This window comes from Podarcis bocagei (genome assembly GCF_964188305.1).
Source record: "Podarcis bocagei genome assembly, chromosome: 14".
In the NCBI taxonomy this organism is placed as follows: Eukaryota; Metazoa; Chordata; class Lepidosauria; order Squamata; family Lacertidae; genus Podarcis; species Podarcis bocagei.
This window is the reverse complement of record NC_138139.1, coordinates 53055572-53071368: the sequence shown is the minus strand read 5'-3', so window position 1 is coordinate 53071368 and position 15797 is coordinate 53055572. Positions and strand designations below refer to the sequence as shown.

General features: G+C 43.9%; 1 protein-coding gene across 1 annotated transcript in view; it reads left to right on the top strand.

Annotated features, from left to right (window-relative positions):
• Window positions 1-3582: 3582 nt before the first annotated feature.
• Window positions 3583-15797, top strand: part of GNA12 (G protein subunit alpha 12) — a 39351-nt gene continuing 27136 nt past the window's right edge. Inside the window, exon 1 of the mRNA XM_081169661.1 lies at window positions 3583-3972. Within this exon, the coding sequence (XP_081025787.1) occupies window positions 3643-3972 (330 nt within the window). The 5' untranslated portion in view covers window positions 3583-3642. The remainder of the gene's footprint in view (window positions 3973-15797) is intronic.

The window sequence follows — 15797 nt, the reverse complement described above, 5'->3', positions numbered from 1 at the left end:
TTTACTGGTATTTCTTGTGTTTATTTCTACCTATCTTAGAAGGGGAAGAAATGGAGGCAGTGAGAGATTTTACTTTCTTGGGCTCCATGATCACTGCAGATGGTGACAGCAGCCACGAAACTAAAAGACGCCTGCTTCTTGGGAGAAAAGCAATGACAAACCTAGACAGCCTCTTAAAAAGCAGAGACATCACCTTGCCAACAAAGGTCTGTATAGTTAAAGCTATGGTTTTCCCAGTAGTGATGTATGGAAGTGAGAGCTGGACCATAAAGAAGGCTGATCGCCGAAGAATTGATGCTTTTGAATTCTGGTGCTGGAGGAGTCTCTTGAGAGTCCCATGGACTGCAAGAAGATCAAACCTCTCCATTCTGAAGGAAATCAGCCCTGAGTGCTCACTGGAAGGACAGATCCTGAAGCTGAGGCTCCAATACTTTGGCCACCTCATGAGAAGAGAAGACTCCCTGCAAAAGACCCTGATGTTGGGAAAGATGGAGGCCACAAGGAGAAGGGGGTGACAGAGGACGAGATGGTTAGACTGTGTTCTCGAAGCTACAAACATGAGTCTGACCAAACTGCAAGAGACAGTGGAAGACAGGAGTGCTTGGCATGCTCTGGTCCATGGGGTCACAAAGAGTTGGACACGACTAAACAACTAAACAACAACAACAACATCTTGTGCCCCACTTGGTCTCTTCTCTCCCCCCCCCCAAAAAAAACCCTTAAAAGTCTCAAATGTTTCAGCCTTTATTTTCAGGGAAGATCCTTGAATCCTCTCATCATTTGGGCTGCTCATTTTTTAACAGAGTGATGGCAGACATCTTCAGTATATTTGCTCATTATACAGGTTTACCAGGTGCTCTGTGCAGAGATCTTTCATTACACTAGCACTAGTGTGAAAGAACTTTCCCATATATAAAAGGCTGCTTTGGAGTGCTCTTTGCTCCTGGATATAAGGGTGTATTTTGTTTCCAGAAGTCTTCATCTTTTTTTTCCTACAGAAATTGTGGCACCTGACAGATGAGATGGTAGATTTCTAGAGATCCTGGAGGAGGCAGCATGCATTGTACATGACCACAAAGGGAGACTGCATTGAAAGAGTTTATTGTTTGTTAAAGAGACAGAGAGGTTTCTGCATGCCATTTGTGGAGCACATTTCTCTTCCTGCATGGAGATTCCCTGTTGGGGGGTGGGGGACTTACATAGAAAGCAACACACTGTGGTTGGCAAAACACTGCCTGCTCTTCAAGCAGGCATCAAAATATCACACTCCATTATTCTGGATTAGTAATCAGGGGTGAATATGTTCCTTAGCCCCATATTCATAACCACTAACATGGATTAGAACATATTTATTGTTTGTTGAATTTCTATACCAAACCCAGATGAAGACAAAAGGGTGTGATTAACTTGGCTGGGAAACAGGGAACTGAATATATCTCTTTTGTTACACTTGATGGGTGTTTGGTGGAGGGCAAGGGGAGGAATGTGGCAGCCACCAGACCTCCCCTTTCATGATGTAACCATGATGTATAAGGGATGTAGTTTGGGGGTGTGCAACATGGGGATTAGCAGCTAATGAAATTTTGGGTTCTCTTTTGTACAGGGTTTCCATCTTGTTCCACCTTGTGGCAGGTGGGAGTCCTGTTGTGACAGTCTTCAATAAACACCAAGCCTACTGGCTGCTGTTTTGCTCTGGTATTCCTGGCTGGTGTCCTTCTTCTTTTGTCCAAGGGAGCCTTCCGATTTATCCGTTAACAAAGTGGAGATTTGAACCCAGGCCTTCAAGCTCATAGCCCAGCACTCTAACCATTACACCACACTGGCGCTCTTGGACTACAGCTCACAGGAACTCTAGTTGTAGCCCAAAACATCTGGAAGGGCAGCAGGTGTTGATTTGGAGGCTTCCTATATCATTGCTGTGTTCATTTATAACCTGTCTTTTAACCTGAAAGGGACTCAAGGCATCTTACAGCTAAAACAGAAACAGATATAATAAAAGATTTGGGGGTGGGGGGGCGTAGCAGTCATCACCACCTGTCAGGAATGCTTTAGTAGTCATTCCAGGGGGTTGGACTAGATGACCCTTGGTATGCCTCTGCAATTCTAGGATTAAAAAGCAAGGAAACATTGGTAGAATGTGTGTGTGTGTGTGTGTGTGTTGCAGATAGGTAGCCGTGTTGGTCTGCCATAGTCAAAATAAAAAAATTCCTTCCAGTAGCACCTTAAAGACCAACTAAGTTAGTTCTTGGTATGAGCTTTCGTGTGCATGCACACTTCTTCAGATACACTGAAACAGAAGTTGCCAGACCCTTCTAGATAGTGAGAAGGTGGGGAGGGGTATTACTCAGAAGGGTGGTGGGAATGGGAGATAGGCAGATAGCTGAGATGAGCCTGTTGAGGACTCTAAACGACTGTAATAGGTCTTACAGGAAAAGGCAAGGGGTGAGAAGGTGAGAAATGGCTTAGTCATGTGTGTGTGTGTGATTTTTTATTATTATTTATTAAATTTGCATGTCGCCCTTTATCCATAGATCTCAAGGTAGTTCACATCATAAAAACATACAGATCATTACAACTTCACGCCCTATATTCCGGAAGACGCCGGACAGACATCTCTAGGGGCTGCTCTTGCTCTGCATTTCCTGTCTCTTAGCACGGGGTTGCTATCCCCGCCCCCTCGAACGCATCTCTCTACGAGCACCGCCCTCTTCCTCTTTTCCCATTCATGATTTTCCCGGCTGACGTCACTCCAGCGCCCCATCCAATGAGCGAAGCTGTCAGCCTCCCTGCCATTCTCAGCATGGGAAAACTCCTCCCACTACCTCTCCCTTGAAGGGGCGGAGCTCCTCCTCCTGTCTCCTCTTTTTTTTTTTAACCCCTCCTGGACTAATCCCCTTCCCCCTCCCTTCCTTCCCCACGGCTCTTATTGGTCGGCGGGGGCGTCTAACCCCGCCTCTTCCCCCCCACATAAATCTCTCGGGGTTCTTCTTTACAAAGTCCCCGCCCCGCAGTCCAGAGACAGGGGTTAAAAAAAAGAAAAACCACCCACCGGCTTGGAGCGACATAGGTCTCTCCCAATGAGAGACTGCTTGGCGAGAGATGCTTCTCTCCCATTGAGCTGAGAGAGGGCGTCCGCCCGCCCCCCGCTGCCTCGCCCCGCCCCTCCGCCTGGTGGGCGTGCGGAAGAAAGTGGGCGGGGCGGACGAGAGTCGGCGGCGGCGGCGGCGGCGAGTCGGGCGGTGGGAGCGAAGGCAGAGCGAGTCGCCCCGCTGTTTGCCCCCCCCCCCCGCCTCCTCCTTCCTGAGGGAAGACCAACGGCCGGAAAGTGACGGTTGAGGGTGCAGGGGCGCGCGAGGGGCTTCTTTTCCCGCCCTTTTCTGACGGGTGGGGGGGGGAGGGAAGAGAAGCCTTTTTCTGAGGGAGAATCGCTGAGGCGGCGGCGGCGGCGGCGGCCGGTTCCTCCCTCCGCCAACCGCGGCGGGCCGCGCCCTCAGCTCCGCCGCCGGGTGAGGAGGGGCGATGGGCGGGCCGGTGGTCTCCTAGCTCCGCCGAGGCCCGAGAGCGGCCCCCGCGGCTCCCCTGCCTGACGCCTCCTCTGTCGTCGTCGTCGTCGTCCTCCTCCTCCTCTCTCCGCGGCCTGCCATGTCCGGGGTGGTGCGGACCCTGAGCCGCTGCCTCCTGTCGGCCGACGCGGCGTCGGGCCGGGGCGAGAGGCCGCCGCCGCCGGGCGAAGCGGGGAAGGAAGGCGGGCGGGAGGCGGAGCGCGAGGCCCGGCGCCGCAGCCGCGAGATCGACGCGATGCTGGCCCGCGAGCGGCGCTCGGTGCGGCGCCTGGTCAAGATCCTGCTGCTGGGCGCCGGCGAGAGCGGCAAGTCCACCTTCCTCAAGCAGATGCGCATCATCCACGGCCGCGAGTTCGACCAGAAGGCGCTGCTGGAGTTCAGGGCCACCATCTACGAGAACGCCCTCAAGGTGAGCGGGGGGGAAGGAGGAGAAAGATTTAAAAAAAGGGGGGGTAAGCTTCAATAAATGGCATATGCTTAGGAGGGAGTGGCTTTGCTTTTCCTCATCCCTCCTCGCCCCGTTTTTCCTTTCATGACGTGTCTTAAGCCTTGAGGGTTGGGGGGTCCCTCTGGACACCGCTGGGCTGGTTTGCTTGCTGGCTTGCCTGCCCCCTCTGTATCCCAGCTTCCCTCTCAATGGGAGGTGCAGGGTCCCCTCACATGAACCCTGTGAAGTAGTCAAAATAAAAAAATTCCTTCCAGTAGCACCTTAAAGACCAACTAAGTTAGTTCTAGGTATAGAGAAAGTGTTGCATAGTTTTCTTGCATATTCAGTGGGATACGTGGATTGTAGAGGGTTCTTAATTCTAAGACCCTTGGGTATAATGTCCAGGTTCTTGCATTTAGTAAGAAAGAAGATATCAGTCTGTACCTGTGCAAGTTTCTTGGTGAGGTTGATGGACTTCCATTTCATGCGGCTCAATGTGGTGCCTTCCATGGTTCCAGTTACAGGTAGGTAGGCGTGTTGGTCTGCCATAGTCAAAATAAAAAAATTCCTTCCAGTAGCACCTTAAAGACCAACTAAGTTAATACCTAGAACTAATTTAGTTGGTTTTTAAGGTGCTACTGGAAGGAATTTTTTTATTTTGACTATGGCAGACCAACACGCCTACCTACCTGTAACTGGAACCTGTGAAGTAGGTTTAGGTTGACCAGGAAGACAGTGAGAGGGCCGAGATCACCCAGCGTGCTTCACGGCCGAGTCAGGATTTGAACCCTGGCCTCCCACGTCCTGGTTGAGAGTCGGGTCAAACTCTTCATGCGACACAGAGTCAGCCTACAGAACTCACTCCCACTGCAGCCAGAGATGGCCACCAATTTGCCTGGCTTTGAAAGTGGATTAAACAAATCTGTGGAGGAGGAAAGGGCTGTCAGTGGCTCCTGGCCGTGATGGCTATGCTTTGGCTGCACAGTCCTTGAGGGAGCAGAGCTTATGAATACCAGTTTCTGGAAAACACAGGAGGGGAGTGGGCTCTTGTGTTCAGGTTCTGCTTGCATGTTTACCATTGGGGCATCTATGGTTGGCCACTGGGAGAAGAGGATGCTGGACTAGCTGGGCCCTTGGCCTGATGATGATTCGATTTTCAGCAAGGCTTTTCTAATGCCAGCATGGCCAATAGGTATGGATGATAAGAGTTGGAGTCCAGCAACATCTGGAGGTCCAGTGGTTTGCATTGACTTAGGAATGCTGTTTTGAGTCGTGTACAGAATGCCCTGAATAAGTAGGTTGAAATAAAATGGCAGTGTAAGGCATACTGAAACAGATGACTGGGGAAAACAGTGCCAGCACTTCTCATATGAGCCAGACGATGGGTGGAATGAGTGTGGTGAGGCTGTTATGCGTTCTGTTTAGTGTGCATTGATTCTGAGGGAAAGTAGTGTGTTTTGTAAGGTAGGAGATGAGAAACAGGCAACTGGTGGTCGAATTGTGTGTTGCTTTGAATGGTTTGATTAATAACTAGAAAGCTGTGCCATAATAATAAAATGATTATTACTGTGGTACCTCGGGTTACATATGCTTCAAGTTACAGACTCCACTAACTCAGAAATAGTGCTTCAGGTTAAGAACTTTGCTTCAGGATAAGAACAGAAATCGTGTTCCGGTGGCGCGGCGGCAGCAGGAGGCCCCATTAGCTAAAGTGGTACTTCAGGTTAAGAACAGATTCAGGTTAAGAACGGACCTCCGGAAAGAATTAAGTACTTAACCCGATGTACCACTGTATGCTACTTTCCCTCACACGTCAATGTATGTGCTTCATATACATCCAGTTCAACTTTACAGTGATCCTGTAAGGTAGGAGAGCTAGGCAACGGGTGGAGTTGTGTAAGGTGGAGGTGATACCAGTGTGGGTACAAAGAGATGGGCTGTCAGTGTTATGCTAGGTGGTATTATATTGCTTTTCCTAAGTAGTCTGTTTTCTATAATTTATTTGAATGATTCTTGGAACAGTATTCTTGGTTCCACTGTACTTGGAATCATAGAATTGTAGAGTTAGAAGGGACCCAAAGAGTAATCTAGTCCATCCCCTGCAATGCTTCATACAACTTTGTATCCATTGGGTTGGTTGACACAAAAGGATAAGCCAAACCATGTCTTACCAGGACTGCATAAACATATGGACTCCCAGAGAGAAGCTCACAGCTGCTTTACTTCTGTACCTCACAGAGCTAAGCATGTCATCCAAATCGGGACTTATGGTTAAGCTCTCTCATTGCTAGCCATGGTTTATTGTTGGCTGCAGATCATGGTTAGTGAGAAAGAGAGCATAACCATAAGTCCCGGTTTGGATAACATGGTAAGCCAAACCATTACTTAGTTCAGAGTAGGAACAAAAAAGGACTGGGGAAGGAGCAAAGAAACTGCAAGGTCTCTGGAAGGCCATGTATTTGTGCGGTCCCAGTGAGCCACAGTTTAGCTTACTGTGTTGTGCAAACCATTCTTGAAATAGTCCTGTAAGACCAATATTTGGAAGCCAACTTCTCTCAGTGTTCCTGTTCTCATTTCTTCCCTCTTTCTCCTATGCATCCTGAATAGCCCTGTCCCACACCTCCTGGATTATGGCTGTGTTTCAATGTTTTGATTGTCTGTTGTTCAAATGGAATTATGTGGGAGGTGCAGATTACATGATTTCCCTTTGTGGTATGTCCAGGTGTGAGAAGTAATGGTGTTCTCCATTACCTCTTGGTGTAACCTTCCTGCCTAAATTCCCAAGACTGACATGGAGGAGAAAAGGGCCCAGTTCCAGGTTTCCAGTGTAGCTTACCACCATATAAGCAAAACATATTCAAATTCAATAAAACAATTTAAAACAAACTGAAGACTGTACCTCAGACAATGTAGATGGTCTCACAAAATTCATACTACTTAAATGTTGAAAGCCAGGATAAGGAAATGTATCTCCTGCAAATGGCTATATAATGACAATTCTTGGCATACCTCTATGGGGAAGGAGTTGCATATTTTAGGAGTTGTGACAGTCAGTGTCCTCTTCCAGCGTCCGTGTTTCCAAGAGTGACAGAATGTGGAATATTGGCTGCTTTCTTATTCTTTGCTTTGTCATTGACATGGATCAAAATCCACAGGTCACCATTAATGTATGTGTTGAAATGAAATAGATGAAAATTGCCCATCTCTGTTTAGAGTTGAATGAAAATGCACGTGTGTGGCTAAAGTGAGCTAAGGAGTTATTAATCTGGGCAGAGTTACACCTGTGCCAGTCCAGTTTTTAACCATGGCAAAGTAAGCTTATTTCTCTCTCCTCTTATGTGAGAACTCCCTCTCCCTTCTATTTTTTGAGCTTAGCTCTGCTTACAATTGTATATGTAGCAGCAGACTTCTTGCTGATTGTGCAATGCTCTAAATTACAGTTTGCAAACCTGGTTAGAAGGGTCACTGAAGCTGACCTTGGTAATTGCTATGTATTAAAATGACATCTAGAATAACAGGTGTTGAACCTATGGTATGTGGACTCAGTATGTCCACACTGGCCACCTCAGAACAAATTCAACTCAACTCAAACCTAGCCATTTGCACATATTGCTGTCTTAGAATATATACTAATAAGTAAAGAGGGGAGGTGTAGAGTTGGAGGAACAAGGAACTCAGCCAAGATATGCACACCCTGCCAACTGCACAGACTTGTTTTTAGATATTGCTCCCCAGCCTTCAGGTTTAAAAACTTTCCTTTAAAAATACCAGGAACCCACATTTTCTGTTGTACAGACAATATAAACCTGAATATTGCAAGCAGGTTCTAGGCTATTGGTTTTGACAACTACTGTATACTGTAATGCTTCTGAAGAGATGCATTATTCGGTAGGTTCACTTAAAAAAAGCTCTGCTGCTGTACACAACCAATTCTTTATAGCATGAGCTTTCATTGCCAAGAACCTCCTTTATCAGATGTTCTTCTCTACAAACTAATACAATAATAAACATGTTAGTTTTTATGGTGTTACAGAAGTTGGTTTTCTTCTTCTTTGCCACAATATTACTAGTATGTTTGTGGTAATGCTCACAGTGTTCTTGAATGTTACACAGCCCTTGAAAAACAAGCCCCTACTTGGAAATAAGGATATAAATTTGCTCTGAAAAATGTGTTCATAATCATATTGTGGGCAAATTGTATCTGAAACCAAGCAATCACAATAAGCTGCAATATGGGTGGTTCGTTGGCTGCTGTGCTAAAGGAGGTTATAAATGGGAAGAAGACCTTATGAAGGACTGGCATAAACTAGAAATAATGCTCAGCTTTTTAAAACCCATCAACATAGTTTAGCTGTAAGAAATAAGAGGATGAGGACTGAACAGTTGAAGAGGAAACAGGGAAAAGGTAAAATGAAAGAAGGTGCATTCATGCTCAGATACAGCAGTGGACTGAAGGGTGGCTTTAAATGAGTGGATTTAAAAACCCTTCAGTAGGACAAGGAGGGAGAAGTTGTCATCCTGGAGTTAATGAAGGCGGTACCCTTTGGTACAGGCACATATTGATCTTCTCACATCACCTTGTATTATTGTCTGCTTGTGACTTAGGCACAGAAATGTGAGGAGCTGTGGATGTGGCACTGAATTTCTGCTGTTAACATGCAAGTGGATAGGAGTATAGTATCTTTCCACAAGACAATTTGTGTTATAGAAGTCATGTGCAAGAGCATTATCAGGTTGTGAGCTATTGTATTGGTATTATAAAAGCAAAAATTGTGTATTCTGACTTGGTGTGATGTAGTGTTTGCCTTTTAAGACTGTGCTTATGACAATGAACATTGGAGTTCTGTAGTTTCATATCAGAATTGTTATTTTTTATAAGACCACTGGCTCAAGTGGCAAGTGTGATGCATTTTTCAGTTGCTCTTAGAACATACAAGTATGTGCTGACTAATGGGATTTGGATGTGTTCACTGTCCTAAGCGAACATGTAACTGAGCATTTATTGTTATTTTTTAATGGCTCTTTTTAAAAGAAAAGAAAAAACCTATGTGGTTCTGTTGCTGACACTCTGCATTTTTACTGAATTCACTGAACTATTAATCAATATTGTCCCTAACATTAAACCCTAGAAGAGAACCTGTGAAGTATTTCACTTTAGCAAGCAGTACAGTAGCATTTAGGCCTTCTAGGGAAATTTCATTTTCATTTACCTCATTAAGATTAATTACACAATTATTTATTGTGATATTTTAATGACTTTGTGTAAATAAGATAGGTGTTTGTATTATGCTCTTCAGGGTTTGAAAATACCGTATTTTTCGCACCATAGGACGCACCGGACAATAGGACGCACTTTGTTTTAGAGGGGAGAGAACAAGAAAAAAAAAAATTCTCCCCCTCTCTGCCCAGCGCCCCTTCAGTGAAGCGGCAGGAGGCGCTGCACAGAGAGGGGGAGAACTTTCCCCCTCTTGTTTTCCCGCTCTAAAACAAGGTGCCGTTTAAGGTGCGTTCAGGCGGCTACCTTGGAAGCCTGGAGAGCGAGAGGGGTCGGTGTGCACTGACCCCTCTCGCTCTCCAGGCTTCAGGTTCCTTTCGACCTGTTCTTTGGGGCTGGCGGGGGGGGGAAGCCCACCACCAGCCCCAAAGAGCAGGTCAGGGAGCAGCGGAAAGGCGCAGCGGAGAGGCTCCTGCCATAGCCGCGCGTCACCTCTCCAGCCGGGAGAGAGTCGCGGGGGGCTGCTTTAGCCCCGCACGCGCTCTCCCGGCTGGGGAGGTGACGCGCGGCTATAGAGGCTCCTGCCATAGCTGCGTGTCACCTCTCCAGCTGGGAGAGGGTCGCGGGAGGCTGCTTTAGCCCCGCGCGCGCTCTCCCGGCTGGGGAGGTGACGCGCTGCTATAGAGGCTCCTGCCGTAGCTGCGTGTCACCTCTCCAGCTGGGAGAGGGTCGCGGGGGGCTGCTTTAGCCCCGCGCGCGCTCTCCCGGCTGGGGAGGTGACGCGCTGCTATAGAGGCTCCTGCCGTAGCTGCATGTCACCTCTCCAGCTGGGAGAGGGTCGCGGGGGGCTGCTTTAGCCCCGCGTGCGCTCTCCCGGCTGGAGAGGTGACACGGGGCTGTAGAGGCTCCTGCCATAGCCGCGCATCACCTCTCCAGCTGGGAGAGGGTCGCGGGGCTATGGTGTCTTCGCTCCATAGGACGCACACACATTTCCCCTTCATTTTTGAAGGGGGAAAAGTGCGTCCTATAGAGCGAAAAATACGGTAGTTGCTGTTTCTGTTATAAAAATGCAGCCTTTTTGAATTGAATGGCCATCTGTCATTGTCAAAGAAAATATTGCTGTTCTAGTACTTTCACAGATTTGATATGTGCTTCCATTTGACAGCCAAGAAGAGGGTTTGTAATCTTGAGGTTAGGAAAAGTGATGAAATGTGTATCCATATAGAGAAAACATAACTTAAAAGTGAGTGGATGGATTGATTTAAATCACTAAGAAGAAAAAACCCAGTTTAAATCCAGTTGCCCACTTATAAATTCACACTTCCCTAACAAGCATATGTTTTGCCTGGTTACTGTAACAATTAGACTGTATTAGTTTTTAGCCAAATAGAGCCATTATGTAACCCTTCAGCAAAATTCTTATGTACTATAGAATTATGTTTGCTTACAGATAAGGTGTATGCACATGAAAGAATTCTAAGCAAGAATGCTTACTTGAAAGCTAAGTTTTGAATCCTGTGCATCCTTATTTGGCAACCAGTCCCACCAAACAAATTAGAACTCCCTTCCAGGGAAATATGCATAAAATAGGGCTGTAACATGTCTTAGGTGTTAAATACAGATTATAGAAATGCATTCATACACCAAGGTAATACTTGTTGTAGAAGGGAGTGGTGATGGATATGGAACAAAACAGTGTTATTCCACTTTATGGTAAATTAATGTCCATACTACATGTAGTTTCAGAATTGAACACAACACAGAGCTCAGGTAACTGGGCACAAAACAGAAATGCAAGATAATTTGCATGAACTCAGTGGATGATCCTGGTGAGATATAAGATATCGTCACCTGAATTCTAGTGCTTAAAATGACTTGCTAATTGATGCACAGTATCAAACCATAATATATGAACTCTTGTACTGTACTTGTACCCTTGTAATGACTAGTAGCACCTTAGAGACCAACTAAGTTTGTTCTTGGTAATTTTTTATTTTTTATTTTTTTAATATATTTCAACTATTTCATGCCAACACGGCTACCTACCTAAATCTTGTAATGACTGATGAAGATGTTTTCTTCCTCATTCTTTCTCTTCAAAGAAAAGCACTATTTCATGAAGGGATCATAAATTCAGTTTCATGACATTATAAATTTGCATTTAAGTTCATATTAAACCAGGTTTCTTTTTAGAAGAGAAACATAATAAGCTAAGCTTAAAAATCAAATTCAATTTTTTATGTTACCATTTTAGAACATCAATTTTTATCATGAGTAACCAATTATTGAAACCTTCCCTATTTCTTAGGTGTTAAATACAGATTATAGAAATGCATTCATACGCCAAGGTAATACTTGCAATTGGTAAACAATGGCAATACTTGCATATCATTTAGATTATTTTTGTTTTTGAAACTCTTCTGGTATCATCCTGTCTTTTTAAAATCTTTCTATTACAGAGAAGACACACAGTTAACAAAATGCTGAATGTAAGCCCCTAATCCAAAATTTACTTTTCCATTTAGCGCAGGCAATGGTTTAGAGTCGTAGCTTTTCCTAGCATTTTATGGGGCAGGCTTCCCAAACATCAGTTTTGCTTTGGCTTAAGTAAATAGTCATTGGTTAATGATGGTTTTGCTTGTTAACCAAGGCTAAGCTTCAGGGCAGTTTTTTATGAGAAGCGCTAGTGTTAGGAATACACAGACTCTATTAGTTCAGTATATCCACCTGGAATAGAAAAGTATATAAAACACCTAAATTAGCACATCTGACAATCACATGACTCATGCAGTACTATTGTATAAATGGTTAGTTGGAAGTAAATCCCTCTATGTTCAATGGACCTTACTCTCCAGTGCAGTTTTAAAGTTGACTTTAATTTAACTTGCTAGATCAAAGTCATCAGCAAATGCAGCCTTTGGACTAACAAAAGTCAGCTGCTGTTGCTTTGGTGGTCAGCTGGCAGTGTGTAACCTTAGGAGCTGAAATCTGGTTTATTTCCATATGGGTTTATCATCGTGTGTAGTGTTCTTGGTAAGGACTGCACTGTTCCTCTGAAATGCCTGAACTTGTAGAGCCATAAATTTCAACAAGAATTGCCACAGTCTGAAGAATTCCTCAACTACTTCTGCATACCCAAGAGCCAAGACAATCCTTCTCTATTTTCCTTAGTAGCCCCTTCCTTTCCACCACCACCCTATTCTGCATAATAGTTAGCTTTGAATAATTTCAGTAATTTCCAAAGTGGTTTGTCATGAAACATGAGGATCTTCCCTTTTGAAGAGAAAACAGTCAAACCTCACTGTGTGAACATAAGTCATTATTATTATTATTATTACTATTCTATTAAAACACAAAATGCATTATGACATATGCTAATGAATACAATCACCATTTAGTAGTAAATAATTCTTTCTTCATAGTAAAATAGCGATTTGTATAAAACATAGTTCTTAGCATTCATAGTACTGTAAGAGTTAACTATTGTTACAAAACACTCCTTGAAGATACACAATGGGTCTTGATGTCTTCCAGATGAACTCTTGCTTTTAAAGAATTGACTCTTTCCTTGGTAGAGCGATGGTTGTCAGGTGATGCTTAATAATGCTTTCCTCTGATGTTCTGGGATAGAGGCTAGGCTGGAAAACCTGTAAGATCCTGACTTGTTCCTCACATCCTTTCTTTAAAAAAGATGCTACCTTGGCAGGTACAGTCTTCTAGTAATCTGGTAATGAGGTCGATGTTTTTGTTTGCAGGTTATAGCTCTCTTAGTTAACTAGAATTGATTTTTTAATTGCAAATTTATTAAAGAAAGGGGGGGACAAAAGAAGAAAAAACAGCTCACATTCACAATACAACAAATATCAATACATCCATCTTAATCTATACTTGCAGATTGATATATGTTCAAATAGGTATCCCAATGTTAATGTTTGTAGAAAAGTTTCCCACCCCTGCTGCCAGGTGTTTAAGAGTAAGAAGTGTAACTCTAACCTGGGAAAGTTTAATATGCTTTGGAAGCTAAATATTCAGTGTTTTTTCTCTCTTAAAGTAAGGCATTTCTAAGGTCTTTTCTAGTCCTGCAATTTCAGTCTGAACACTTTAACAACTATTGCACGAATTCTGTGTTGGATCTATTCAGTTGTAATACAATGTAATATTGATTATAATCCTGATCATGGATGTTTGGGGCACTCCCAATAAGTAGCTCTAATCAGTTTGCATCTCCCAGAGTCCAACCATCATTTTTTTGTTTGCATTAAGACAACTCTTAAAATCCCTTCTCCCTTTCATTGGATTTACTTGGAGACAGAGAGTCGTATTATAGTTTACAGACATAACTGCAGTTACAAATACAAAGATTGGGTTGTTAAGTTCCTGTAGGCTAAGTAAAGGGCATTGTATTTTGTTCATGTGTTTAGTCTTTTAACTCTGTATACAAATCTTGATGTTTACACTGCTCACCTGGGGAACAGCAGCATTTGAATGAATGATGAAATATATGGAAATATTTAAGATTCTTTGCTTTGATTTTGTGTTTGCAAGACTCATAAAGGCCAGATGATGTATGTTTGAAGTGTGTTGGACGGGTTTCATCAGGCAGCAAAATGGAACCATTTTAGTTACTTTTCTCCCATGCCAATAAGGTTAAGAATTTCTACTGGCCTCCTAAAAATCATAGTAGAACATGCATCCTGGATGCTGCGATATGACAATCTTTTCATTAACGGTATTAATGCATCCAGGCTGCTGCCAAGCACTAAATATAGGGTTTGTAATATATAAACACTATATTCTCCTGTGTTCCAAATCTCTAGGCTCTTCTTCCCATAATCTTGTCAAATGTGATGCAAATGTTTAGGAGAAACTGTTAGCATATATTAAAAGGTCTGTATTTTTTAAAATATTCATGTTATTTACTTAATATTTAGTGCTGAAGTTGGCGGTGACTTTGGAGCTCAAGTGTAGCACATGAAATAATCTGCCATGAGAGTATTATGCCGATAAAATGCATGTTTTTAGAGAAGCAGTTGGGTGGGTTTTTTCTATAATACCTGCAGTTGGCATCTGTCTTGAGAGATAATGGAAGAGTGTGCCATCAGGGGTAAAGTCAAACCATTGAAGAGTTACAGCACCTGCTGCAGCTGTAGAGACCAATATAGATGAGACATGCTTTATTGCAGCTGGGGCAGATGAAGGTACAGTAGAACCTCTACTTACAACTGCCTCATGTTACAAATGCTTCAGGTTACTCCACTAACCTGGAAGAGTTACTTCGAGTTGAGAACTTTGCCCCAGGATGAGAACAAAAATCGTGTGCCGGTGGCGTAGCAGCAGCAAGAGGCCCCATTAGCGAAAGCACGCCTCTAGTTAAGAACAGTTTCAGGTTAAGAATGGACCTCCAGAACGAATAAAGTTCGTATCCAGTTTCATTGGTACAGATGCACCATGGGATTCCTTCACTCCTCTCAATGGTCATTTCTCCACTGGTCATTGCTGTGGATACACAACCTGACTGACTTGTCTCCAGGCACTGTGGCTGTCTGCAATGGACTCCCACATGGCGGGATTAATGTTGCCAGCCTTCATGTCAAGTTTGCAGACATCTTCTTAATACAAAGTTTGCAGATATTTTCTTAATACCTTGTTACTAGTTCTTTTTTCTGCCTATTCCAAAGGTCAGGTTGAGTTATGGAATCTTACCCTATTTTTAATCCCCATAATGGCTCTGAAGCATGAGAGTCAGAGAAAGTGGTTTGCTTTTAAATGAGCAGAAATTCTAACTAAAATTGGTCACTGTACACATATAACAGTTTACTGTATTTATTATTATTTACTAAAAAAAATTGCTGCTGTTCAATCAAGGATCACATCCAAGGATATTTACAATATAAAAACACAAAAATGTATACACAACATAGTAACAAACACACACACCCTAGTTTAAAATACTGTTGATTGTTTAACTAGCCAAAGGCCTGAGACAGAAGGAATGTTTGCCTGGAGCCTAAAGATATGTAACAAAGGCATCAGGCAAGCATTCCAAAAATGGGGAGCCACGACAGAAAAGGCCCATTCTCGTGTTGTCACTCTCCAGACCTTTTGTGGAGGTTCAGGGCAGCCAAAGTTGTTGAACTTCTTTGAGGGGAGCCAGTGATCTACCATTCACCTTAAACTGGATTTGCTTGTCATTCACTTTTTGGTACATGACCATAAACACTACAGAGTATGCATCAACAGAAGAACAACTTATTATATATATTTCTATATCCTGCCTTTCTGTCTGATAGCAGACCGACCCCAAGACAACTTACAGTAAGGGGAAAATAAATACCATATTTTTTGCACCATAACACTCACTTTTTTCCTCCTAGAAAGTAAGGGAAAATGTCTGTGCGTGTTATGGAGGGAATGCCTATGGGTGGCGGGGGGGATCTGCTGCAGTCGTGAGCAGAGGATCCATGGTTCCCCTTCCTTCCCTCCTCCATGGCTCGCTTTGAAACAGCAAAGCGGGAGAGGAGAGGAGCTGCTTACACGAGTGTAAGCGGCTCCTGTCCGGTTTGTTCCTTTAAAGCAAGCAGGCTCTCCACAT